We start from the raw sequence: 25,780 nt of genomic DNA, 5'->3' as shown, positions 1-25,780 counted from the left end.
AATGTAATCAATAGGAAAAAAAAGTGGCATTTGCTCTTCATCTGATTCTGTGGCATCAGTATGAGACTTTGAAAATCACCAGTACTTTATCTTTAAGAGGTTCACATTTGTATATTGGGTATGAGCCAGTTTCAGTGTTTTTGTCATTAAATTATCACGTGTTTGTTGAAATTCCACAGTTCACGACTTTATAAATCGCAGATAAGCCATTGAATGTATTAAAATCCTGATTAATCTTGATCTACCCATGACCACAAAGCCATCTATCTGTAATCTATCTGTGACTTTTGTACATGTTGATGTTCTTTTACTTTAAATTTTTTTTACATGTCTTCGTTTTAATGAATGCACATAATTAAATATTGTACTAGGCATAAGTGGGTAGAGAAAATTGTACTAAAGTAAGTATGACGTTACTTCAAAATAATATTACTGAAGTAGAAGTACAAAGTTGTGGTCTAACAAATTACCCAAACTAGAGTAAAAAGTATTTGGGAAAAGTACTATTCAAGTAAGAGTAACTTAGTAAATGTTTAATTTAAAGTTAATGTAAGTGGAAGTACTTCAAATAAAACTTTAAATAATGCACAAAATCTGGTATTTTAAAAGGACAGACGCAAAAATCAGACTAACAAAATCATATCTGAACGTTCAAATCATTTCATATTGCCAACATAAAGCTTTTGTCACGTGTAGACATACCCCCATGGGAAGAGTAACCACAACTTTAACTCAAGAGTGCCATTACTTCAATAAAAATATTACTGAAGTAAAAGTAAAAATATGCAGCTAGAGAAGAACTCTGCAAAGTACAACAGTTGGGTCTTATTTATTTCATAGACCGGCCTACTTAAGTGTAACCCCATTTTATTGTCAAGTGTCTGAGTGTCAACGTGTATATGATTTCATGAAGTATGTTGTTTTCGACTCCACTCCTAAAGCCTGTTTTCACTCCAGGTGGTGAGTTCAACCAACGGGGAGCTGAATGCGGACGACCCGGCCCACTCGAACGCACCAATCACAGCCCAGACAGAGGTGGAGGTGGTGGATGAGGCCAAGTACGTTTTCTTTGCTCTGTCGTCCCTTTAACTGTGTGCAGTACTCATACTAATATACACCACTGAATACACCTCTGGCACACAACAGCACTTTTAGCCCATTCTTTTTATACCACATATAGACATACAACAATAATTACCCAAAATATAAGCAAATTTCAAACAAATAAAATGCCTTTCAATATAAATTTCTTGGGATGCACTGATTCAGCTACCTATATTGATCATTTTAAGCTGAGGATACCAGATATTATCAGATACCAGGGTAGGAATGGAAAATGGCACTTACTTCCTTAAAACACAGTTAATGTATTACACAAGAGCTGTTACTTGTATTTTGTCCTTCAAATAACTACTGAACAGTAGGGACGGGACAAGATCTTGTGAGACAAAACTATCACAAGAGTGTGCACACATGCTGAAAATGATCTTGTGAGATTTTTTCCCCCATGTTTTAACGTTTGGACTGGGTAAATACCGTATTTTCCGCACCATTAGGTGCTCTGGATTATAAGGCGCACTGTCATAGAATGGTCTATTTTTTAAACTTTTTTCACAAATAAACCGCACCAGACTTTAAATGAAACATAATAGTTAGATGAGTCAATCAGATGTTCACGGTGACTCTGGGCTTTGTTCAGTTGTGGCGTGTAGGGAGGGTGCTGTCTGGGACCAACGGATTGTCGGCGTGTTCGCAGTGACTCAGTTGTTCAGTTGTGTCTAGAAGTGGCACATTGGACTCGCTTTAACGGTTTGTTCCTCCGTTCCGTTCCTCGTGCGCGTGGAGTGATGATTGTGGCTGTGGGTGTTTTTCGCTGCGTGGTCACTGTCTGCTCCGTGTGTGTTTGCGGCTTTGTAGTTTACTGAAGTCATGCTGGGACACCTGAGTGGATTTGTGTATAAGGGTGCTCTGAATTGCGGGGTGCACAGTCGTTTTTTGATGGGGTTGGAGGCTTAAGAGCGCGTCTAATAGCCCGGAAAATACGGTAAATGGAGTTAAGTTCTGGCGAGTTAGATTTTTTGAGAGGCTGTAGTCCCAGAAGGCACTGCTACAATAACAGCAGAAATATAAAATAAAGTGCATCAAAAATTGTGGAGCTAAAATTGAGAACTGGATTTCACAATTTATTTATTAGAAAGAATGTCAAAATCTCGTCTCGTCTCGTTCTCATAGATCCAATCTCGCACCTTGTCTCGTTTTGTGGAAATTGTATCTCGTCCCATCCCTATTGAACAGCTTTATGAATAAAGGTTCAACCATTACAAGACGTTCCAGTCACAAAAACCTACTACTCTAGATAATAGATAATAATACATCCAATTAAAGGCCCAATCATAAACCAATATCCAAACAGGCAAATTTTTCAGTATCAGTGCCAATGTTCGAAACTGTATTCAGTCTCTGTGCATCCCTATTCATTTCCTGAATATAAAAATAACACTTTTATTCTTTTCAATGTAATCATTTCATCTGCTCCAAACCACACGCTTTTACTGACAGAGGACTGGCTGTGTATCTCTCCTTTAAAAAAACAAAAAAAAAACTCAGCTGATCATTGACGATTAGAAATAACGGAATATCAATCTCGATTCAAATGTGATTAATTGCACTGCTTTACTATATATATAAAATACATATTGACAGGTAGGCCACACAGCTAGTTTATTTACATTTTATCTACTACCTTCATCAAAATTAAGTCATAAAGAATGCAAAGAATCATATATCACAATACCTGTGTTGTTTCCTCATCATAAACATACCTGGAGTTTTGTTTTGGAAAAATTAAGCCCTGGAATTGCCATTCTCTACTGAACTAAAGGTAAAAGTTGGCTGTTAACTTTAAAACTACCACTTGGAACAGCATTTTCAACTTTGGAGATGCATACAGACTAATAATAAAGGATTACTGAAACACGTGTGAATGAAACAAACGCAATTCTGGGTATGTTTTTGAGGAGGCGGCAACATTATAACGTGACTTAAAGCTAACAATAGCCACTTTTTCATTGTATAGGAGCTATAACAATGTTTAAAGCAGATCCACATAAATAGGAATCGGCGCATACATGACAAAAAGCATCTAAAATGGTTCTTGTGTACATTCTCTGCTGTGGCCTCTGCTGTCATCCTGCTCCTGTCTCATCGTGTGCTTTTGATACCTGCTGCCTGCCTCTGTGCCTCTCCATTCTCTGCTTTTCTAACATGTGTCTGACTAACCTCTGCTGTGGACTCCTAACAAATGAAGCGTCCATATTACACTATTTTAAAAAAAAATCTATGTTCTAATGTTGTTTCCTCATCACAAACAGACCTGGAGTTGTGTTTCGTTTCATTCACACATGTTTTAACACACAAATCCTGCATATTTAGGCTTAGTTATTATGGAAAATAGTCTTGTGATGTCATGTGGCAATACAGGAAGTGCTCCACAGTGTATTTGAACTCCATACACCTTCAATAGAATCAACAATTTCAGTCGTGGAATTCACCAATATCTACTGAACTAAAGGTAAACTTGAAAACAACCACATCACAACGTGGAACAGAGCATTTTCAGCTTTGGGAATGTAGACTACTAAACCATAGTTGCTCAAATTTGTGTGAATGAAACAAAACACAATCACAGGTATGTTTTTAAGGAGGTTACAACATTCTAACATTTACCCTGTGTGGGTAAATGGAAGCAGCATGTGGACATAAAGAAAAAAAAATCATTATCACGCATGACTTGATTTTTTTACAGTCTTAAAAACAAGTTATTTTTAACATTTAGCAGCCATTCAAAGTTATTCCTCACCTTCTTAACGCAGTCCTAGCATCCTAATAATTAATCGCAATGAGTTTATAAGCACATTTCATGACTTTCAGAGAGTTTTGACGTCACGGTAATTGCCAAAAACTGCTATCATGCTAATAGTAAACAAGCTGTATTTCTTCGTACGCAAATGACAATATGCTTTTAATTAGGTTAGCTGAACCTTTCCTGAATAGCTTTAGAATTAACTTGAGCTGTATCAGACAAGTATAAGAGCACGTAGACTAGTATACACTCATGGATTACACAGATATAAGGCCACATGGCAACATAAAGAAAGTACTACGATTTAATGTTGGAAATCACATTCTATTGTCTAAATAGTGTTTTTATAATCATCATAGTATCAGAATCTGTATTGATTGTAGAGTCTATTCCTTAGTTTGGAAATCAAGTTTGAAATGTTAGCATCGTGACAACATTATACTGGGGTAGGATATAGCACATTTTAAAACTTCTACTTCTTTCGAGCATCATGGATTCCAGAGCATATTACTTTTTACTATTTGTTTGATTAGTTATTGTGAAAAGTGTCATGTGCTTTTTTAAATTAGCCAGGCTGGCGCCACCTAATGCCTCCGCTCAATTTCATTTCTCTCCAGCAACTAGGTCACTAATCAAAATAAAATAGACAGTTCACAAAAACCCCAGAAGTGGAAGTTTGGGCACCAGCCAATCAGCGAAGAGCTGTATATTCAGTGTTGTCAGCAATTCCCGAGTTCGAGGATTTAAAGCCAGAACAAAGAGAATTGGAGAATTTGGTGAATTTTATCAAGGGGAAAGACGTTATTGACCTTTTTCCTACAGGATTTGGGAAAAGCTTAATATACCAGTTAACCCCGTTAGTGGCGCATTACATATGTCAACCAAATAGCAGCGATTGGTTAAATGATAAAAAGTACACGCCTACTGTTGAGCAAATGAATTCCAACGCTGCGAGGTGAGACAGTTTATACAAAGTGAAACAGAGTAAAACCAGCTGATGAATCAGGCTATTTCTAAACTGATGCTCAAATAAATCATTCTATACTAAAGCTGCATGAAAAAAGGCACTTCAGAGGAGAAATATAACCTCAAAAGCTTGACCGCTGTTGTTTTACTGATCCTGATTTGTGTCTCCTGAACAGAACACTTGATTCATTCCGTGTCTGTGATGGCTGCACAGTGTGTGGTGTTAAGAACCAAGCTCTATATTTAACGGCAGCATTTTCAGTCATGAATTCTGTCAGTTGTCAGTTGAAAAGATTAAGTAGACAATACTGTAGTGCCAGGAGCTTGAGGTACAGTTTGGTTGGATAGGTATTTTGCTTTATGATACCTTGCTTTTTCAGCTCAGCCTGTAGGTTAAGCTTTGTCATGCAGCCGTTTTGCAATTTGGACTTGCAATTTCTATAGTATGTCTTGAGATATATATATATATAGATATATATATATATATATAGATATAGAGAGAGATATATAGAGATATATATAGAGAGAGAGAGAGAGAGAGAGAGAGAGAGAGAGAGAGAGAGAGAGAGAGATCATTTTAAAAGAATAACTGTAACTTGAACTTAGCCTTAACCTACACTACACTAGCTGTTATTATTTATTTAGAATTTTTTTCCAATCCAAAAGTCTAACCCTACTTTTTTTTTTTTTTTTTAACAATGACATTTTGACAACAAAAAAAAAACCTAGCTCCTCTGAGTTCCATGAAGCTACCTCTTGATCTCTCTTGTACCTGTGTGTGTTTCTCTTTCTCCTCTGATGACAGCCTTGTTCTTGTGTCTCTTTCACACGATTGTTTGATATGATGATCTGTTCATTTCTCACACGCTCTTTGATAGATGCGCCAATGCAAATCACGTTCCATCTAATTCATATGGTCATTTTCTGTTATTTATATAGAAAGCCATGGATAGGTGTAGTCAACTAAACATTCTATACCTAAACCTTATTATTATGAGCCTCTGTCTTGTGCAACATGTACAATATTAAAAAAAAAAAAAAAAAAAGAAAAGAAGCATTTTAAATATTTTTCAAAACAATCGTCAACTAGTTTTCTCAAAGTCTGCACAAAAAAAAATCTCAAACATCCAGAAATTGTTACATCCTATTCTTAATAAAGAAATGCATGTAAATCTTCACATTACACTTTACTAATATTAAACGCCATAGTGTTCAACATAGTTCTGCGCTCACACTTGCTCTGTGCAGAAATAAGTATCCCTCAAAAACCCATCCATCTCCTGTCCCATGTGCCTCCCATGTCGCGCCCGTGTCCCCTGGCTGTGTGTGCATGTGTGCGGTGGCATGTGTTGTCCGATCCTAGTCCCGCTGTATTAATCTGTCTCTTCTCTTCACTCTCCTCTTGTGCCTCTGTAGCTGCGTGAAAATGCTCAACCTGTGGTGAGTCCCACTGTCAGTCCACCTCAGACTCACAGGATAGGGGGTGGACCAAGCCAGGCAGGAGCTAGGGCACTTCACTGAGGGGACCAACTTAGACGAGGGTTAGGGGGCTTCACTGAGGGGTCAAGCTTAGACAAGGGCTAGGGCACTTCACTGAGGGGATAAACTTAGAAGAGGGCTAGGGCTGTTCGCTTAGGGGACAAACTTAAGCAAGGGCTAGAGCACCTCACTGAGGGGACAAAGCCTGGCAGGGTCGAGGGCACTTCACCGCGGGGACAAACTTAGGCAAGGGCTAGGACTGTTCACTTAGGCCACAAACTTAGGCAAGGGCTAGGACTGTTCACTTAGGGGACAAACTTAGACGAGGGCTAGGGCACCTCACTGAGGGGACAAAGCCTGGCAGGGGCTAGGGCTCTTCACCTAGGGGGCATGGAGTGGACGAAGTTAGGCAGGAACAAACCTTGGGCTAGGACACTTCGCCACCTCCCAGTAAAAATAAATGGTACACCTAAGACACTTGATAGAAAAGACAAACAAGATAAACAAGACAAGAAGAGCATAGTTATCAGAAAGAAGAGAGAGTGGACAAAGCAAAGCAGGGGCTGGAGCAATGCACAGAGGGACAACTATGGGCTAAGACACTTTTAAGAGAGTACAAACCTAGACTCAGCTAGGGTACTTCTCTGAGAGGACAAGAGGCTATCTAGAATAAGGCACTTAAGGATGGACAAACCAGGGGCTAAAATCCTTTACAGAGGAACAAATGTTACTTCTCCGAAGGGGATAATTCTACTTCCTAGTCTAGATATCAGTTATTACTTTGCCTATGGATAGTGAATATTTAGTGCCAAAAAGAAAATAACAGATGTTCCAATCATGTCTATACACCACCAGGTGGAGCCACAGTACTCTTTCTTTGCTTTAGTTATTGTGTAGCAGGAACATGTGTATAAATATGCTTGTAGTTTGTACCCTTGTGTCTTTTATAGATGTGCCCCCACCTAAGCCTAAACATTTGTGTGCAGTATTTATTTACCACATGTTCATTGGTTTTCTCTTCCTTCCCTCCAGGTGCTGCTGTTTCTTCAAGCGAAAGAGGAAGAAGAACTCCCCTCGTCACAAATAATAGTGCGGCCGCTGCTCACAGGCTTTGTGAACCCAGACCCTATGTGGTTCCTGCGTGAGGAGGACTGAGACTGCACAGGCAGAGCTCTAATGGGACCAGCAGTCACACGCCCATGTTCAAGGCACTCATGTCTTATACCAGGAGTCCTTTCACATTTACACTGTCCTGTCCTTCAAAATTTCTGGGATTTGTTTTTTAATATTTTGAAATTTTCCCACAAAAAAATCAATACCGCATCCGATTGCCTTTTTGTTTTTAAAAACATTTCCTGTGGACATTTTTGTTTTTGATTAACCGCCATTTTCTCTTTTTTTTTTTTTTTTTTTTTTTTTTGCCTCCTGTTGCTTACTCACAAAGCCGCAAAGGTCTGACGTTAAACTGAATGTAAACCAAATCAGAGCCACCTTTGGGACTTGGACTAGCTGAACTACGCGAGGTCCGGTTGTCTCGGCTTAAGCCCTCCCAGCAATTCTTCACTTTTTTAGTTTTTAGCTTTGTGACAGGCAACAACCTAACAACATGGGGCTACTCCATGCTATTTATGCTATTTATCTTAATACAATTTCAATACATACACACTGAATGTATGGACAGAAACAGCATTTATGTACTCCGCATGGAAGATGGAAGGAAAATGAACGCAAGGCCAATGTTTGACGTTAAAAATGAGACCAAATCGGACTGCAGATTTGGAAGAAGTCAATCATAGTTGTATTAATATTTGATGGTATGTACTGGCTAAACAAGGGATGTGATAGTGGACACCCCTGTTGGGAGATCACTTACAGCTTGCTACTGTTCAATGCCTTAACCCAAAAAAAAACAAAACAAAAAAAAACAACAAGACTGACTTTCGCAAAACTACAGAATTCACAGTGCAGTTCTGGCACCAAGAAGCCTCAAGTTGTGAAGTTCCTTTCTCCCATTGTTCAAGGTAATGTATTGCGAGATGCCAAATGAAAGCTATTTAAGATGTGACTGTGGCGTCTCTGCTCAAGCGAAGTTTAGCATGTCTGTACCATTTTAGCTGTTTTTGTTTTCGGAGGACTGCCTTGAACCCAAACCCTTATTTCGACACGTCACCTTGCCTCCAAACATAGTGAATGACATTTATTTTTTTATTTGGTGTTATAATGTGAATCGTCTTGAATGCAATTATATGTTCCATTCCAAATAGCCATTTTTGTTTTCGTTCTGTTCCAGTGGAAAAGACTGCACTACGTTGTTGACTGAAGCTTTCCCCGTCAAAGCTAATTCTATGTGCGTTACTTTATGTAGCTGCCTCGTATGGTCGGCCTTTATCGCGGTACGGTGGCCCCGAGCGGACAAGTCGTGGAACCAAAAGTCTTGATTTAATCTCAAACAAAAACAAAAATGAATAGTGAAGGCTTTTTTTTCTTAATTTTAAGTAGCTATTATGGTTTGATTATACTTAAAGATGCATTTTTCAATTTTTTTGCGTTTTTTTGTTTTGTTATATAGTGTTTTTTTGTTTTGTTTTTTGCTATTTTTATTTTCCCTCTTTGTTACATTTTATTTAGTTTTAACATTTAGTTTGATTTACTAAGAATTTTGAACGCCTTGATCTACTTGTCTGCATGACTGTGATTTTATGTTTTGGAATATCATTTTTGTGCGCTGTGTTTTGCTGCTGTGACTTGTCCTTGAGGGCCACCGTACATCTCTCTCAAATATTTGATTTAGTGCCATTACATAAACCTGTTGCATGAACGCAGTCAGGTCCGCAGTGAATTTGAGGATCTTCTCTATTGACCCCAGCCTAACACTGTAAAACTTTGTATTCCGCATTCTTCTAAGTTATTGTGTTATTACTTGAATATAAAAATCCATCAGGGGGAACCTTTTTATTGGTTTTCTCTTATGTTTGGCATCCATAACAATCAAAGCAACTAAAGGATCGGAGTGGGATCTCGGGGAAAGAAGGCTGTTTGAATGACAGATATTCTCGTCTCTGTGCCGAGGTGCTTTTAAGTTTGTTTGCATGGCCTTCCCAGACTAAATCAAAAAGTATTAACGTGCAATGAGATGGATATCAAGACAAAATGGCTGCCGATGCTCCCCTGAATGCCCACAGCGCCGTTGCCCAGACTAGCCCGCGCCTTTACCCGTGCTACCGACAAATAATGCCCATTCTCCATCATTGGAACGTTTGTTTATTTTAAAGGGATTGTACTGTGATTTCCCCGTGGTATTTTTTTGATGAGGGACAAATGACGTACTTTTGACAGCACGTAACTTTGAGCGCACACCCAGTATGCATGCATCACGAATTTCGGACTTCCGGTCATCGCACAATGCATACTGGGAAGGATTTTCCAAAAAAGTATAATCAAACCACCATGTTTGATTTCCCAGTGGGATGTGTCTATTGACAAAGCCAGTCTTTGAACCATATCGCTGTTGTTTCTGGTTCTGATATTGTCAAATATTAGTTTTGGGATTGGGACATTGTAATTGTGTGGTTGTTGGATGTAAAAATAGTGAAAGACGAAAGCAATGGGCAGTACTGATACACAGGAAGGATGAAAAAGGAAACCTTTGGCTGCCTAAATCATCCTGAGTTTGCAGTGAACATTTTGTATGTGGAGCGCCATCAAAACAAAACCCCTATCCCTCGCTCAGCCTTGGTTACGAATTTAAAAAGTTAACGCCAAAGCGAAAGGCTCCAGCTGTTTGCCAAGAAACACCTTCCACTGCAAAGAGACCAAGACGTGATGTTGCTGTAAAGCCACAAGAACAAGAAAGTGCTCGTTCGGCCTGTTTGTCTTCTGTACCTCTCGCTTAACAAACGGGATCCCACTTTGATGGTGCTCCACATACAAAATGTTCACTGCAAACTCGGGATGATTTAGGTTTCCTTTTTGGTCCTTCCTGTGGATCAATCCTGCCCATCGCCTTCGCCTTTCACTATTTTTCAATTCCGTTGGGAAGGGAAACAGTTTGAACAGAGGTTTGCAGTCACACACATCTGATTACCTTTTGTATTTATGGAGTTCACTTCCGAAGCCCATTTCTTGAGCCGTTAGAACATCCAACAACCACACAATTACAGTGTCTAAAATGAAAATATGAGGATATCAGAACCAGAAACAAACGCGATATGTTTCAAAAGACAAGAAAAGATTGGCTTTGTCAATAGACGCATCCCACTGGGAAACCAAACATGGCGGTTTGATGCTCACTTTTTCGGAAAATCCTTCCTAGTATGTATTGTGCAATGACCGGAAGTCCAAAATTCATGATGCATCTATTGAAGAAAATAAAAATCACAGGATTGTCATGTACAGTATTGTATAAGTTTCGTCCGATATGGATTTTTGTTCTGAGTCGATACCAATATCTGATATTTGCCTTGCTGTTGCGGCCGTTAACTGAAATTTGCCAATATTACAGTTTATAAAATTAACAAAATGCTGAAAGAGAAAATCTCATGCACTGAGGACAAACTGGAAATGATGCGATATATCGTATCGATACCGATATATGGGTCAGTCTATCGCCAATATTGCCGATAACCCATACACAACCCCTAGTATTTTACCACAATTTTAACTGTTCCTTCCTTCTATCAGGTGAATTGGTTTGTTAAATTGGCCATAGTGATAAAGTTGAACATTTAATTAGTTGTTTTTTATTCTAATTTGCTTACATATTTTTTTAGTTTTTTTTTTATGTGTACATGTAGAATCTGCTCAACAAGTATCCCAATTTGACCGAAAAGTTAACTCGAGCAATCTGGCCAGTTTTAACATGTCTCAAAACTGAGTGTGCGCAAACTACTCACTGTAGAGAATAATAGTAAAACAAACTAATTGGTCATACCAGAAAGTATTGGGGAGCGCTATAGGAGGGAAAAGTGTTTTAAAGTGAACGTCAGCCTGATTTGTTCCGTCTGTGAACTTCGAGTGCAGCCTGTCCCAAAAGCTTTAGATGTACACTCCATGTTTAAGTAAACAGGTAGAGGGGAGGGGGATAGGAGGAGGTGTAGAGGGTGAGGGGTAGGAGGAGGGGAGGTAGAGAAGGGTAGATAGCGGGCGGATCATGGTTTTGCTCTGGTGGCTTTTCCGGCACTTTCCTCTGTTGCTGTACTGTACACCTGTCCTGTATTTACTTTGAGGAGGAGTAAAGCTCTATTACTGCAATATTGTGATTATTTGAGAATTGTAAATTGTACAGTTCACAGTTGTAGTAGTCATTCTCTTCTGTTGGGGGTCCATATAAATACTGATTTGTTATTTTTGTCCCTTTTGAGTGTGGAAAACATGTACAGCTCCAAAAGTTTATCCTTCCTTCTGAGCTATGATTAAGAGAATTCTTAAAGTGTAAATAAATATTATTGTGTTGAAATATGAATGTCACTTCAAAATGTATTTGAATGCGTTTGTCAAGGGCTTCATGACTGTGAGAGCCGCGCGTTTCTTTTACTGGTTTGGTATTTTACTTTGCAGAGCGTTAAGGTCCTTTTTATTAAGATGCCTCTGTTGTTGTTTTCTCGGATCATACGTGTGTGTCACCTGTACCTTTGGATCACTTTTTATTCCCTCCACTGCTAAAGGGAAACTCCAGTTTGCACCCTTTTTTATGTCAAATAAAAGATCTCTCCACCTTGCTCTGGTGTACTGGTGTTTTTTCTTCAACAGAAACATCACAGTGGATTGATTGATGACTGAGTGTAATGTGTAATGTAGTGAGTGAAATCTGTGGAAGTCCTAGTCTAAACAGCTGGACTAACACATGTTTAACATGTCACATATGTCCAACAGAACGTAGCCCGCTGTATAAGCTATTATTACTTAACTTCAGCTTTTAACCACTTATTCCATCCAAATGTAGTTCATATAATGTAAAGTCTCCCCTCTTCAACTCCCCCCTCCCCAATCACAAAGCCATCTGAAAGTATTCTACAGATGTATGTGTACGGGCCCATGGGTCAGGCACAAACACACACAAACGTCAACACTTTAATGCTCTTATTTTGACAGAACATTTAAAACTTGAGTGACTGCAGACACTAACAATATCAATGTCAAAATATTAGTTTAGTTTACATATGTAAAAAAAAAAAAAAAAATCTGCAAATTATATTTACCACTGAAACTAACTCAACGTAAACTCTGTTTAATATGTACAGCAACATACAAAACATAAGGAAGCTAAAAACATTCTTCTGTTAGAAATATCTACACTTTGCTACCCTCTGCTGGTCATTCAGCCCATTTATGAACAAATGAATGATTCACAGTGCTTTTAAAAAAGTCTGGTAATATTTATTCACCATTTATTTACCATCTGTTCTAAACATAATTAAGACCGTTGTAGAAAGAAAATAAAGTGCATAATCACCAGCTAATTAAATTGGGAAAACACGCAAGAGTGCATGAGTAACAGAGCTACATAAGCTTAAAACACAAACTTCTCCACGTGAGCCACTAGGCAGGTTAGTCATAGAGGAGTATATCTGGTGCTTTGATGTCTATAAAAGTCGGGTCGAGCCTGTGGTGGACCTGTGCTAGCGCCTCACTCAGCCTCTTCTTCATGAGCTCTCTGCAGGAGTACTGAGGCAGTTCTAGAGTGCTGAAGCACGTGTGGGACTGGGGGAAGTACTGGTCCTCACTCAGACCCTCCTCTCGCTGGGACAGGCCTTGGAATTTTATCTTTAAATCCACATGGAGAATGGGCAGCCTCTCAAAGCCAGTGATGAACCCTACAAAATAGTACAAGTATGAGAAACACAGTAGCATTCAGTAGCACAGTAGCACCTCATCACTAATTTAAAGGTCCTATATTACACGAAACTGATTTATTTGAGCTTTAAGCCACGTTAGAATGTTGTTACCTCCTCAGAACCAGACCTGGAGTTGTGTTTTGTTTCATTCACACAAGTCTGACAATTAAAACCATTCATTATTGGTTTGTTTACATCTCAAAAGCTCAAAATGCTCTGTTCCACCTTGTGATGTCATGTAGTGGTAGTTTTCAAGTTAACAGCTCCTTTTACTTTTTGTTCAGTAGAAATTGGAAATGCCGGGGCTGAGATTGTCCAAATGATTCTAATGATGAAGGTGTGTGGAGTTCAAAAACATAGTGGAGCTAAAACTAAATATACAGGACATGTGCTTTAAACGTGTGAATAAAACAAAACATAACTCCAGGTCTGTTTGTGCTGATAAGAACATAGATCAGAAAATAGTGTAATATGGACCTTTAAAATGGACAGATTTTAAATTTGGGGATTTTTTTTAAGTGATCTAGACAAACCCAAAATAATCCGTGTATCATTTGTTCATTAATTTTTCAAAATGAAACCAAAAAGAAAAACAAAAATCATTATTTGTCTCCAAAGCCAAAATGAAAAAACAGATAATGATTTGTTTTTTCAGTTTTCGATTTTGTGTTTAAATGAATAATGGAAAAAACAAATAACAGCCGTTTCCGGTTTAAGTGACTTAAACGTGATGCCGGACTGAACCAGAACTGAACCAGAACTGAACCAGGACTAAACCAGGACTAAACCAGGACTAAACTGGTCTCTGTCTTAGTTTGGTCCTGGTCTCGGTTCTGGTCTGGTCCCGGTTCTGGTCCCAGTCTCAGTCCTGATCCTGATCCCGGTCACAGTGTTGGCCTCAGTCCTGGTCTGGTTCCGGTCTCAGTCCTGATCACCCAACAGTCTACGTGGGTGCACCTCTGGGCTCTTCCCAACACTCCTGGTTCAGTCCTGGTTTAGACCTGGTTTAGACCTGGTTTAGTCCTGGTTTAGACCTGGTTCAGTCCTGGTTCAGTCCTGGTTTAGTCCTGGTTTAGACCTGGTTTAGTCCTGGTTTAGACCTGGTTTAGTCCTGGTTTAGACCTGGTTCAGTCCTGGTTTAGTCCTGGTTTAGACCTGGTTTAGTCCTGGGTTTAGACCCTGGTTCAGTCCTGGTTCAGTCCTGGTTTAGTCCTGGTTTAGTCCTGGTTTAGTCCTGGTTTAGTCCTGGTTTAGTCCTGGTTCAGTCCTGGTTTAGTCCTGGTTTAGTCCTGGTTTAGACATGGTTTAGTCCTGGTTTAGACATGGTTAAGTCCTGTTTTTGTCTTGGTTCAGTCCTGGTTCACTCCAGCATCGCAGTTCAAGTTACGGAAACGGTCGTTATCCGTTTTTTCCATTCTTCATTTAAGCCCAAAATCGAAAACTGAAAATATGACTCATTATCAGTTTTTTCATTTCATTTTTCATTTTCTTATTCTTGGTTTTATATTGAAAAACAAATAAACAAATGATGCATGGATTCAAAATGTATGACTGTTCTGTCTACACAAATTCCAATGGTGCTTGAGTGACAGGTGTTTTAACCAATCAGAGACACACATAGTCCATTTGTGTTAAAACAAACGGCGGCTTACAACTCACAAACAGAAGTACAAACAGAAAAAAATAACACAAGGGCCAGAGAAGCAGCGTTTCTTTCAGCATAATAAGTGAAGAACTAAACTCTGTAAATCTGAGAGTTTGAGAGATTTTTGAGAGAGAATTGTAACAACATAGGCTACATACAAAGAAGTGCTTTCCTCTCCTCTTCTGTGAGCTCATCGAAGACCTCCCAAAACATCTGGATGGTGGGATGGTGCTCTCGGTCCTTCTTATAGACCCCCTCATACACAGCACACTACACAAGAATACAGCAATAGAGACTTAAGAATCAGTGGTGGAATGTAACAAAATGCAAATAGTTAAGTGTTTTTTGTATACTTTTTACTTTTACTTCACTACATTTGAGAGCAGGTATCTGTACTTTCTACTCCACTACATTTTTTAACAGGAATGAAAAGTAAAAGGATTTTTTTTTATTATTGGGTCAGTCCATATGAAATCAGCGGTTTTCAAGGAATCTCCCCTATGAACCATCTCAGATTTGGCAGAAAATATTTCAAAAAAAATTCTAAAATGACCAAATGAAAGAATCTCAAATTTTAGCTCAATCCCTTCAGTCGTTCCTGAGTTATGGCCTGTTGAAATTTTGAGGCCATGCTCACTTTTTCGGAAGTCTTAATTTATAAGGATGTTTGAGAGACCATAACTTCATTAAAAATATTTACAGAACTCATGTAATTGTTTTTGATCATTTTGTAGAATTTTTGTTGTTCATCTTGTTGTGATTATCTTTGAACTCTGTTTTGTTTTTTTGCTTTTTTTTCCCCTCAAACTTGTTTTATTATATGTCAAACAGTCAAGTGTGAGTGAGTGTGTGTGAGTGTGCGTGAGTGTGTGTGAGTGTGTGTGTGTGTGGTTGTGTTGATTTTGTTGTTTTCATGCTTTTATGAATTTATATATCCTACTCTCTCCCTACTGTATCTCTCTTTTGTTGTATCTGTCTTTTGTTGTTGTGAGGACCCCCTCGAAAATGAGATGGCAAGACATCTCAAGGGGCTTATCCTGCAAATAAATAAATTCTAAATTCTAAATTCATAAAAAATAGAGCTAGGAAGCTGCAAATTTGGTCATAGATTTTTAGAGCTTACAAAGAAAAACTTCACATCCTTTATGTTTGTGTGAAGCCCACTCAAACATCTGGAGTGCAGTCCATATTTGATTGCTGTCAGTTGTCTGAAGACTGGAGAATTTTACTGTGCCACCAAAACCATCACAAACAATGCACCACAAATAATCTCCAACTGTCTTCCCTTATAACAAGCAAATAGTGTTTAAGTCTATTAAAGATACCTTTCTAGCAGGTGGAAAAGTACCTAAGCTCCACCAAAAAATTGGATTGGACTGGACATTACTGCCTCTCTGGTTGGTTGTACACACCTGCTTGAGCTTAGTCCAGTCAGTGCACTCCTGTCCCACCATCAGGTCCCTTAGTTCCTCTGGGCTGAAGAGCGAAACTATGTGGCGGTTGATGGTCCTGTAGAAGCCTCGCCTGAACTCCTCAAACTGGCTGTGCACGGAGCTGGTGAACACGTGCTTTATGAAGGCTGCCACAAACTCCTCCCTGCTCAACACACACACATATGTTAAGAGTTTTAGACTATTGTAAAGCTCGCCCATATTACACTATTCCCTGATCTCTGTTCTAATGTTGTATCCTCATCAAAAACACACCTGGAGTTGTGTTTTGTCTCATTCACACATGTTTAACAGAAAACATTCCACTGTCCCACCTTGTGATGTCATGTGTTTAATACAGGAAGTGCTTCACTGTGTTTTTAAACTCCATACACCTTCACTAGAATCTTTTCATTCATTTCTGCCCTAGAATTGCCAATTTCTTTGGAACTAAAGGTAAAAGGAGCTGTTAACTTTAAAACTACAGCTTCGTAACATCAGAATTTTGAGAATTTTGAGCTTTGGAGTTGTTGACAGGCTAATAATAAAGTTAAAGTGACCAGATGTCCCTATTTACCCGGGACAGTCCCAGTTTTGAGCCCTGTGTCCCCTGTCCCAGCAGATTCATTCAAAACCAGTGATTTTTCCCAGTTTTATACAAGAAATGTTCCAAAATGTCTCTTAAAATTCATATAAATTGCAAAACTCTAAGCTATATTTGGTACTTTGGTTTACAGACTTGAAATGACTTGAAGCTCAAAGCAGATGACTTGGACTTGACTTGGACTTGCCCGTATTTGACTTGGAACTTGACTTGGACTTGAGGTCAAAGGCTTGATACTTACTTGAGACTTACAAAAGCAAAACGACTTGGTTCCACCTCTGGTAACTACCTAAACTAACCTAAATGTGTGTTTCGGTTGTGTGTGTGTAACTGTGAGCAGCCTTCATACTTGTTATGTCCGGTCACTGGGCGGTCAGGGCTCTGTGGATCCAGGGCCACCTCCATTTGGTCCCAGTAGATCTGAAACACAACAGAAACATGTAGGCGCCTTATATACCTCCTACCACTGTGAGGCATTGTGGTTCACTCTGTCAGTATGTGCCTTAAAACTGTAATATATTACAGTTTAGTTTAGTTTATTTGACTTATTTAGTGTCATGCACCATTTAGTTGGTGCCCAGCGCACGTCAGCTTATAAGACACATAAAACTAAATAAGCAGAGAGATCACACATGAAACATAAAAGTGTCCTCTTAGGAAGGTCCCAGGCTTTCAACACAAACTGAGCCAACTTGAAAACATTACATTTAAACAAATTCTCCAGTCTCTCCTCATCAGACACAGCAAACCAACAGTAAGATACATTAGACAATAACTGACAGCACAGGTCATGATACAAAGGACAGTAGAACAGAAAGTGCATTTCATTTTCAATATCCTTTAAATAACACAGAGCACATGTGCACTCCTCCTCTGGGACTGAATGGAAGCGTCCCATCTCCACGGCCAAGACAGAGTCCCACACCTCAACTGGGCACATACTGACCTCTGACCTCTGCTCAGGTTCAAGGGTGACAAACGCCTCAGGACCAAAACAGTCTTTAATTAAAATATATGTTCTTAATTTTGGTTTACATAAAATTTAATTGTGCCATTTCTGTTTATACTTGTCAAAGTGAACATTCCTAGTTTGTCTGACACTACAGATTAACTTATTTCTATAAATAAACTGGAGATCTGCATCCTCAAAAATTTTCTCAACCTCTCTACTCCAGGACAATTTATTATGTAACAGACTCCTGTTAAATACATGTTTGGTTAATCTTGTGTCTGGCATATTAACCATATTAAATGTAGTTAATATGATTAACTGAGATTCAGGAGCAGGATCACGCCTCAGCCGTCCTCTCCTCTCACCAGCCAACCACAACTCACCTCGACCACGCCTCTAATTTCCCAGAAGCCTATATGTAGCAGCCTTTCCCATCATCCCAGGTTGTCTCGGCGAACTCAACCCCACCCTCCCATCCCCTATTTTGTCTTTCAGTCATAAGACAAGGAGGGTCCCGATCCGACTGGGCCAATTGAAGATTAAGACGGAGCCCCCACCTAGAGTGTCAACCCAGCCATCTCTGCCTCGCTTCATACATTATCAATAAACTTCTTTGCACTATGTAGTTGTTGGTGTGGTCCTAGCTAGTGAACTGCACCATATCACAAACGTGTCTCACTTCACATCACTCATTACAATAATATCCACCTAACCCTGACTGTAACATGTTTTAAGCAAAAGACCAGCTACACAGTGGTTAAGCTGTGTATTTCCTCATGCCTGTATCTTATGTCAGTGTCATCCATTCACAATTATTCTGCCTTCGATGTTGGGGCTGTCACATCAGACTCTATTCACGCCTACATCACAAACCAGGAAGATGTTTGGAAACATGCGATGACAACTTCCGGTGGGCTCTGTTCACGGTAGGGTCATTCCACCATCTTAGATTTGACTGAAAAATTCTAGGAGGATCACACACTTTTCAATAGGAAAAAAATGTATCTCCCAACTCCTTATACTTTCGTCATTAAAAATATTTTGTCTCTCCCCTGACCTGTTTTGAGCAGAGTTGTCTAAGGAGCCACTTTCAGATTGCTGTATGTAAAGGAGTTGGGAGCTAAAATCTGAGTCTTTTCCTATAGGAAAGTGTGTGAACCTCTGAGAATTTTTTCAGTCAAATCTGAGATGATCAGGCAGGGGCATTTGGAGATTTGGCATGGAATGACCCGGTAGTAAGTCTGACAAAATCTACAAAATTCATGCTACTAACACAAAAATCCTAAAGCATGATTATCTCCCAAAAATGTAAATGTAAATTGAACAATATAGATCCAACATGCATTGAACGATGTTACCTGCAAGCCTTTGTGTGTGTGTATGGTACTGCTGTCTCGTCTGCCCTGTCTGTTCAGGTGCTTTGGGCAGGACCTGACTGTAGCTGATTGGCCATTCAGCAGCCAATCAGGTTGGAGAGGACAATTTAAAAAGAGCTGTGTGGTCCTGTTCTTTCTCTCTCTCGTTCTGTAATGCTGCTGCCTCTGCTAGCCAGGTATTGTTTGGTTGGGAGGCTGGTTAGGTAAGTTGGGGATCCCTGTATAACTTGCACCATGTAGTTTTTCTTTGTTAGACATACTAGTTTATCAGATGTTGCCACTCTTGTTGTTTTGAAGTATCCAAGTTCTCTTTTTAGTCTAGGCTTTTTTGGTTTCTTTACTTTTGTAGCCTAGTTTTCAGTTAGGCCCTGTTTTGTTATATTTTCAGTTATTTTATTGGGCACAACTGGCAGACTCCTCCTCCCACTAACCTTTTGTTTGTTTCTTGCATACGTATTAATGAATGTTCAGCCTCAAAAATAAAACTCGCCAAACCTACTTTGCCTCACTGATTTTTTTCATAACGGTTGCGTCCCTTGTTTGATATAGGGGATATAACAAATGATAAGTTGAGTAATTATCCTGACAGAGCAAACTTTGGGTAAATTTTTAACCCACTGCACAACTGTCACCGGGGCCTTTTTTACAACAGAAAAACCCACCGTGAAGCCCATGTCCAGACTCTGTATGACGTCATCACTGTACTCCTCCAGCAGACACCTCAGGCTCCTACAACACAGTCAACGGGGAATATTTATATTTATGTAAATGGAACTGGGTAGAGTAGACAAAAATTTTACTCAGGTAATGTTACTTCAAATTATATGACTCAAACAGAAGTGTAAAGTAGTGGTCCAAGTAAGAATTAATAAGTAATAATTAAAACTAACACAAGTAAGAGTAACTTAAAGAGTAATTGGGAATTGGGAAGTAGGATCAGATTTTTATTTGAAGGACTAAACATTAAATAATAAACTAAATTATATCTGAAGGAGCGTTGCAAGAAACACAAATGTTCAGACCATTTCATATTGTCAACATAAAGTTTTTGTCACTTGTAGATTTACTCACAGTGGGAAGGGGAACCACAACTTTTACTCAAGTAAGAGTACTGTTATTTCAATAAAAATAATACTCAAGTAGGAGTAAAAGTTTGCTGTTAGGAAAGTATTCTGAAAACTACAATATCTTTCAAAAGTACTACCCACCTCTGTGTGTGAAAAATGAACATAGTACTTAGTAAGAGGTGTGCGTACTGTCCGGTGCAGGGGCTGAGCTGGCACAGGTCGTCCAGAGAGGGCGCCACCCCCAGCAGCTTTTTAAACAGAGCCAGAGGAAGGGAAGGAACAGCACGTGCTGGTGGTACAGAGCCAGCCCGCACAGCTCTCCGAACAGGAAGTAGTGCTCCAGCGGGGGCTTGGCCTACCGAACAGGCGAGGGTTACTGTCCCTCATCAAAACATACCTGGAGTTTTGTTTTATTCACTACAGGTCATCTCTGCTGCTGCCTGTCTCTGATTCAACTACCTCCTCCTAATCCACCTGACTCCTCCAACTCTAGAAACCCAGACCGATCAAATAAGAAACATGGAAACTATGTGTGAGCAATTAGTAGTAGAGCTGAACTTCTTGAGACACTTCTTGAGATTAGCTTTACCATTTAGCCATATTGCACAGGACAGTTGTAGTGTTAAATGGCCTTGCTTGGCGAGTCAGTCATTCCTACTTTCTGTTTGAATGCAAGAGTGTGTGGAGCACTAGAGTTACACAACTGTTCTTATTTGGAACAGTCCAATAACAGCTGCTAAATTGTATGTCATGTGTCAAATGCAGGAGACATCTACTCTGAATATTCTGGAGTCATTCTAATAGAAATCCATGCTGCTTCTCTGTCCTCTGAGTGGTTAATCCCTCTGTAAGTCAAGGCCTTCGGAAATTGTGAAGATACAGCTCCAGACCCACTTGTTGACCACTACACCAGTGAGAACTGTTCCAAACCTCCTTGTCAAAATGTGATCTCATCAGCTCTCAGAAGCCAAGCAGGGCTGGGCTTGGTTAATACATGAATGGGAGACCACTGGGAATTCCAGGTACCATAGTGGGGCATGTTGTGTCCTTAGGCAAGGCACTTCACCCACAGTGCCTAGTACGAATGTGGTGTTTGAGTGTTGGTGGTGGTCAGAGGGGCTGATGGCGCAGATGGCACATCCTCACTATTGTCAGTCTGACCCAGGGCAGCTGTGGCTACAATAGTATCTTACCACCACTGAGAGCCATGAAGAATGCACCATGCATGTGTGTTGGGTGTCTTAAATACCCAACACTATTATTGTGCACTATTATTATTGTTTGGTCCACCTTTTCTTTCATAAATAAATCCTTCAACATATTTCTGACTAAATCCAATGGAGAGGATTGAACAGCTCACATAATGACACTATATATGCCAAGCTTTGTTTATAAAGACATAAACAGATGTGTCACATGTTGAGACTCACTGTGGAGGAGAACCAGGCCAGTGTGGCAGACTCGTTAAACATGAACATCTCAGACTCTGCAGACACCAGCTCATGGAAGAGCAGGTGGAAGAAGTCCTTTTGGTTTACGTTGTCTTCTATGTCCACGTCATTGAAATAAACCTAAACACAAACTCAGTCACTCTATACAAGTCTGTAGGAAGTATAGGTTTTAGATCATAATATTAAGATCTCAATAAGTCATGGCACTGCATTAGAGTTTAAAGGGTTTAAAGTTTAAATAATGTTGTTTCCTCATCACAAACTGACCTGGACTTGTGTTTTGTTTCATTCACACATGTTTAACACACAAACCCTACATATTTATGCGGAGTCCTTTGTGATGTCATGTGATAATAAAGCCCTGGAATTGTAGACCTCAGATGAACTGAAGGTAAAACATAGCTGTTAACTTGAAACTACCTAATTACTACCTACTAGATGACATCACAAGGTGGAAGAGAGCATTCTGAACTTTGTAGACAGACTAATAATAAAGGATTACTCAAAGGTGTGAATGAAACAAAACAGAACTCCAGGTCTGTTTCTGAAGAAGTAACAACATTCTAATATGGTTTAAAACTCACAAGAGTCAATTCTGTAATATAGAACCTTTAAGATAAGATAATAGGCTACATTTTAGATTTGTAGATTTACCACAGCATATTCACGTGTAAATAAATGCTATGAACTGTTAGTATTGCACCATGTCTTTACCTGCAGAGGTTTCCTGAGGTCTGTGGTCTCGGTGAGGGACAGCTGTGTGAACGTGTCCTCCATGACACGCTCTCGTCTCAGCCTTAGAGTGAAGTTCTGCTCAATGAACAAGCCAGAAAACATCATCTCCAGACACTCCTCCTCACAAGTCCACCCCAGAGAGCTTTTCTCCTGCACATATATCATTAAAGAAGGGGTATTACACTTCTGTAGGGTATTCTTATTGTTTTGAAAAAGCTATATTAGCTGAAAACAATGTATTAACATATTGCACAAAATGACATAACCAGTGTTGGTCAGATTATAGTCAAGACTAATATATACATACAGCTCAGAAACCAATTTATAAAAAGCAAGAATTCTTCACACATTTTCTGTTATAGAACCTCATTTCCCACAGAGGTAACAGGCACACTCCACAATCCAGTATGTGTGTTCTGATCGATTTCAGAACCAGAACAGAGAGGACATCCTGTTCTGCTGTTTATCTTTTTTTACTGTTTTATGACACACTTCTATGGATTACACACATTTTTGGCAGATAAAAAGTAACTAAAAATTACTAGGCCAAGTAACTGTAATCAAAATATTCAATTTTCAATTGTAACTAGGTAGATTGCTACATTACTAGGAAAGTAATCTGATTACAGTAATCCCTTACTTTGTCACTATGGTAATTACTGCCCAACACTGGCACTAACCGTGGCTGTGGTTACAAGTGCACTCAAAATCAGGTATTGCAGTTTACATGTCATTTATGGAATTTTACAGGTCCAGAAATCAGATTATAATCAGATTTCGGTGTGCATGTGAAGGTCAAACTGGACATGTCATTACCATGAGGTACTTGTTGCTCAGGCTTAATGCGTTGTGCCTCGTTGGAAGGTCCATTAAAAAGGGGAAGCTACAGAGAATAGGCTCTTCACCAAACTTAATCTGAAAAAGAATAAAAGAAAGGTTTTATTTTTTTTTAAAAGAGCTAGAATTGTTGTTCACTTCTCATTTACCCTCTAGAGCAGGGGTCTCCAACCTTTTTCCTCTGGTGAGCTACGTTTATGAAACGAAAATGCCAGAGAGTTACTAATTTTAGCGGTCGCAAGAACTTGAGAAATTAGAAGAACTATACAGGTTGGACACCCCTGCTCTAGAGGATACTCAAATACGTGTGAGCTTTAAACGGGCAACAGTTAGATGCCAGTTAAACATAAACCATTATCCATTTATTAGTGTACAATTTAGGAATCAAAATGCTACATTTACAATGGTAATTAATCAGATTTTAGTTCATAAGCGCAGTACATATAATTCAGAAATCCTTTGGCGAGCTACTTGGAAGGGGTGGAGAGCTGCTGGTACCTCCCGAGCTACAGGTTGGACACCCCTGCTCTAGAGGATACTCAAATACGTGTGAATGAAACTAAACACAACTCCAAGTATGCTTTTTGTAACTACAATCTAACATGGCTTCAAGCTCACAAGAGTCAATTTTGCATAATATGGAGCCTTTAAAAAGTACTTACAGAGATTATTGTTATTACTTACCCTGAGTGTTGGCTCTAGTTTCCATGTCACCATGTCTATCACGAAATTAAAAGGTACTGGTATGTTGAACTCGCTGTCTGGAAATCTGTCTGAGCCTAGAGCCTTGTTCTTCTGCAAAATGAAAAAGTTAGAATAAAGTATTCACTTCCAAATATGTGTGCGTGCGTGCATGCGTGTGTGTGTGTGTGTGTCAGATACGCACATTGTACATGAGCTGGAGAACCTGCAGCACACTTCTGCAGGCACTGAGTGAGGAGACATGAGGAGCAGTGACTCTCCACACACACACATGTCTCAGCCTGATGGAGGAGGGCAGAGCAGACCACCACTCGCCTGTGAGCACACACACACACTCTCACTTCTCTTTTCTATGATATTACAGGGGTCAGCAAACGTTTGGGCTTCAAGTGCCACTTTGAAAAGGTCAGATCTTCTGCTCAGTTATTAAAAAGCTACCTGCAGTTCTTGCAGATGTTGTACTTATAAATGTTCCTTAATTCATGCCATTCAAAATGTTGCCAAACTACCAAACATTTGCAGAATATGCAAATGTTTTTATTTTATAAGATCACTCGGTTGCTGTTAACGGTACACTGACGACACGCACCACTGAAACACTAAACAGTTTCACTGCAGTTTTCATAGTCATAACTAGTCATAACTACATCATATTTGGGGGAAGCAGAAGGAGAGAGACTGGATGAGCGTGCACAGTAGCACTACACAAGCTGCTGTTAGTCATCTCTGCTCTGAGCCGCCGTAGAGTGTAGGGTGCATGTGGGTGCATGTGGGTGCACAGCAGTTATGATGCATCATTAAGCGCGGTCAGATATTAGATTTTTTCTGATCATTTTACTTTGCGTGTGCCTCAAAATTCCTCTGTGCCTGGGTTTGCCAACCCCTGTTATAGAATAATGGATGTGATGACGAGTACCTAGCACTTGGATGCTCTCTTTTGGCAGGCAGAGTATAGCTGTGGCCAGGGCCTCCACCAGTGCGGTCCTGCTGTGAAGTCTCTCTGTTGTGGGGAGCTGGTAGAGCACATGGAGCAGCTCCGTCAGCAGCAGATAGACCCTCAGACACTCCACCCCCACTGGGCAGGGGCTCAGAGACCGGAGCAGGAGCTCACACGCCCTCTTCACCTGCACACAACACAAAACACTGGAAGATAATAATGGTCAGGAGAGGTGGACTTATGCTGGCTCACTCTCTCTATGTACACATAGCTCCCCCAAATGCTCCTTTACACTTCTCCAGAAGTGAGATGATCTCCTGATCTGGACCAGGACAGTCGGAGGACCCACCTGCAGCACCAGAAAGGCCCAAACATAATGTCCAGAAGTTCCTCTGGATTTAGGTCAGAAGAACATGGGACCTGTGTTCTTAGTTTTCAGCACATAAAGCTGGACTACATCTGCAGGGTCTAGATTTCACCACCAGTGGTGAGACTCAGCCCAAGTGAATACCAAACTATGAGAAAACTGTAAAATGGTTGTTGTGCTTCTGTTGTCATAGTCCAGAATGCAGAATGAATCTCACATGAGCTTCAAATGTGGGTTGCCAGATTCTAAATCCAGTTGGTTAAAAGGTCTATTCTGGAGGTTCTGAGCTTTCACATGAGGCATGGTCTGTCCACATACTGAGAAAAACTTGTATGTGTCCCCTATCTGTGGTTCTGTCGATGAGTATAGATTCAGCCTACCTCCTTCATCACTTTGGGCTGATTCAGAAGTTTGGAGAAGGAGCTGCGAGCAGCAGACAGGTCCAGACCACAGCGAGTTGTCGATGTCTCAAAGTGCCTTCAGTCAGAACACAGACGGTCATGTAGCAGCGCATGTCCAGGACGTGGTGTTGTGAGA

General features: G+C 39.9%; 2 protein-coding genes across 3 annotated transcripts in view; one reads left to right on the top strand and one right to left on the bottom strand.

Moving 5' to 3' along the window:
- csnk1g1 (casein kinase 1, gamma 1) overlaps positions 1-12,024 on the top strand; it is a 40,414-nt gene extending 28,390 nt beyond the window's left edge. For both annotated transcript variants that reach the window (XM_020936162.2, XM_020936161.2), the window contains 2 exons: positions 958-1,058; positions 7,340-12,024. In XM_020936162.2, coding sequence (XP_020791821.1) covers positions 958-1,058; positions 7,340-7,394 — 156 coding nt within the window. In that variant the 3' untranslated portion in view covers positions 7,395-12,024. The remainder of the gene's footprint in view (positions 1-957; positions 1,059-7,339) is intronic.
- A 282-nt stretch (positions 12,025-12,306) lies between these two features.
- The window catches only part of LOC110170513 (probable E3 ubiquitin-protein ligase HERC3), a 20,293-nt gene continuing 6,819 nt past the window's right edge, over positions 12,307-25,780 (bottom strand). Inside the window, 14 exon segments of the mRNA XM_055154691.1 lie at positions 12,307-13,119; positions 14,944-15,055; positions 16,198-16,381; positions 17,169-17,239; positions 19,810-19,876; positions 20,404-20,485; positions 20,488-20,569; positions 21,645-21,785; positions 22,380-22,550; positions 23,217-23,315; positions 23,922-24,032; positions 24,124-24,254; positions 24,856-25,063; positions 25,624-25,720. Of these exon segments, the coding sequence (XP_055010666.1) occupies positions 12,854-13,119; positions 14,944-15,055; positions 16,198-16,381; positions 17,169-17,239; positions 19,810-19,876; positions 20,404-20,485; positions 20,488-20,569; positions 21,645-21,785; positions 22,380-22,550; positions 23,217-23,315; positions 23,922-24,032; positions 24,124-24,254; positions 24,856-25,063; positions 25,624-25,720 (1,822 nt within the window). The 3' untranslated portion in view covers positions 12,307-12,853.

This window comes from Boleophthalmus pectinirostris, unplaced genomic scaffold (assembly GCF_026225935.1).
Source record: "Boleophthalmus pectinirostris isolate CB_2022bp ecotype Guang Dong unplaced genomic scaffold, ASM2622593v1 HiC_scaffold_19, whole genome shotgun sequence".
Classification (NCBI taxonomy): Eukaryota; Metazoa; Chordata; class Actinopteri; order Gobiiformes; family Gobiidae; genus Boleophthalmus; species Boleophthalmus pectinirostris.
Note: the sequence above shows the minus strand (reverse complement) of the source record. Positions and strands in the feature narration are given on the sequence as shown.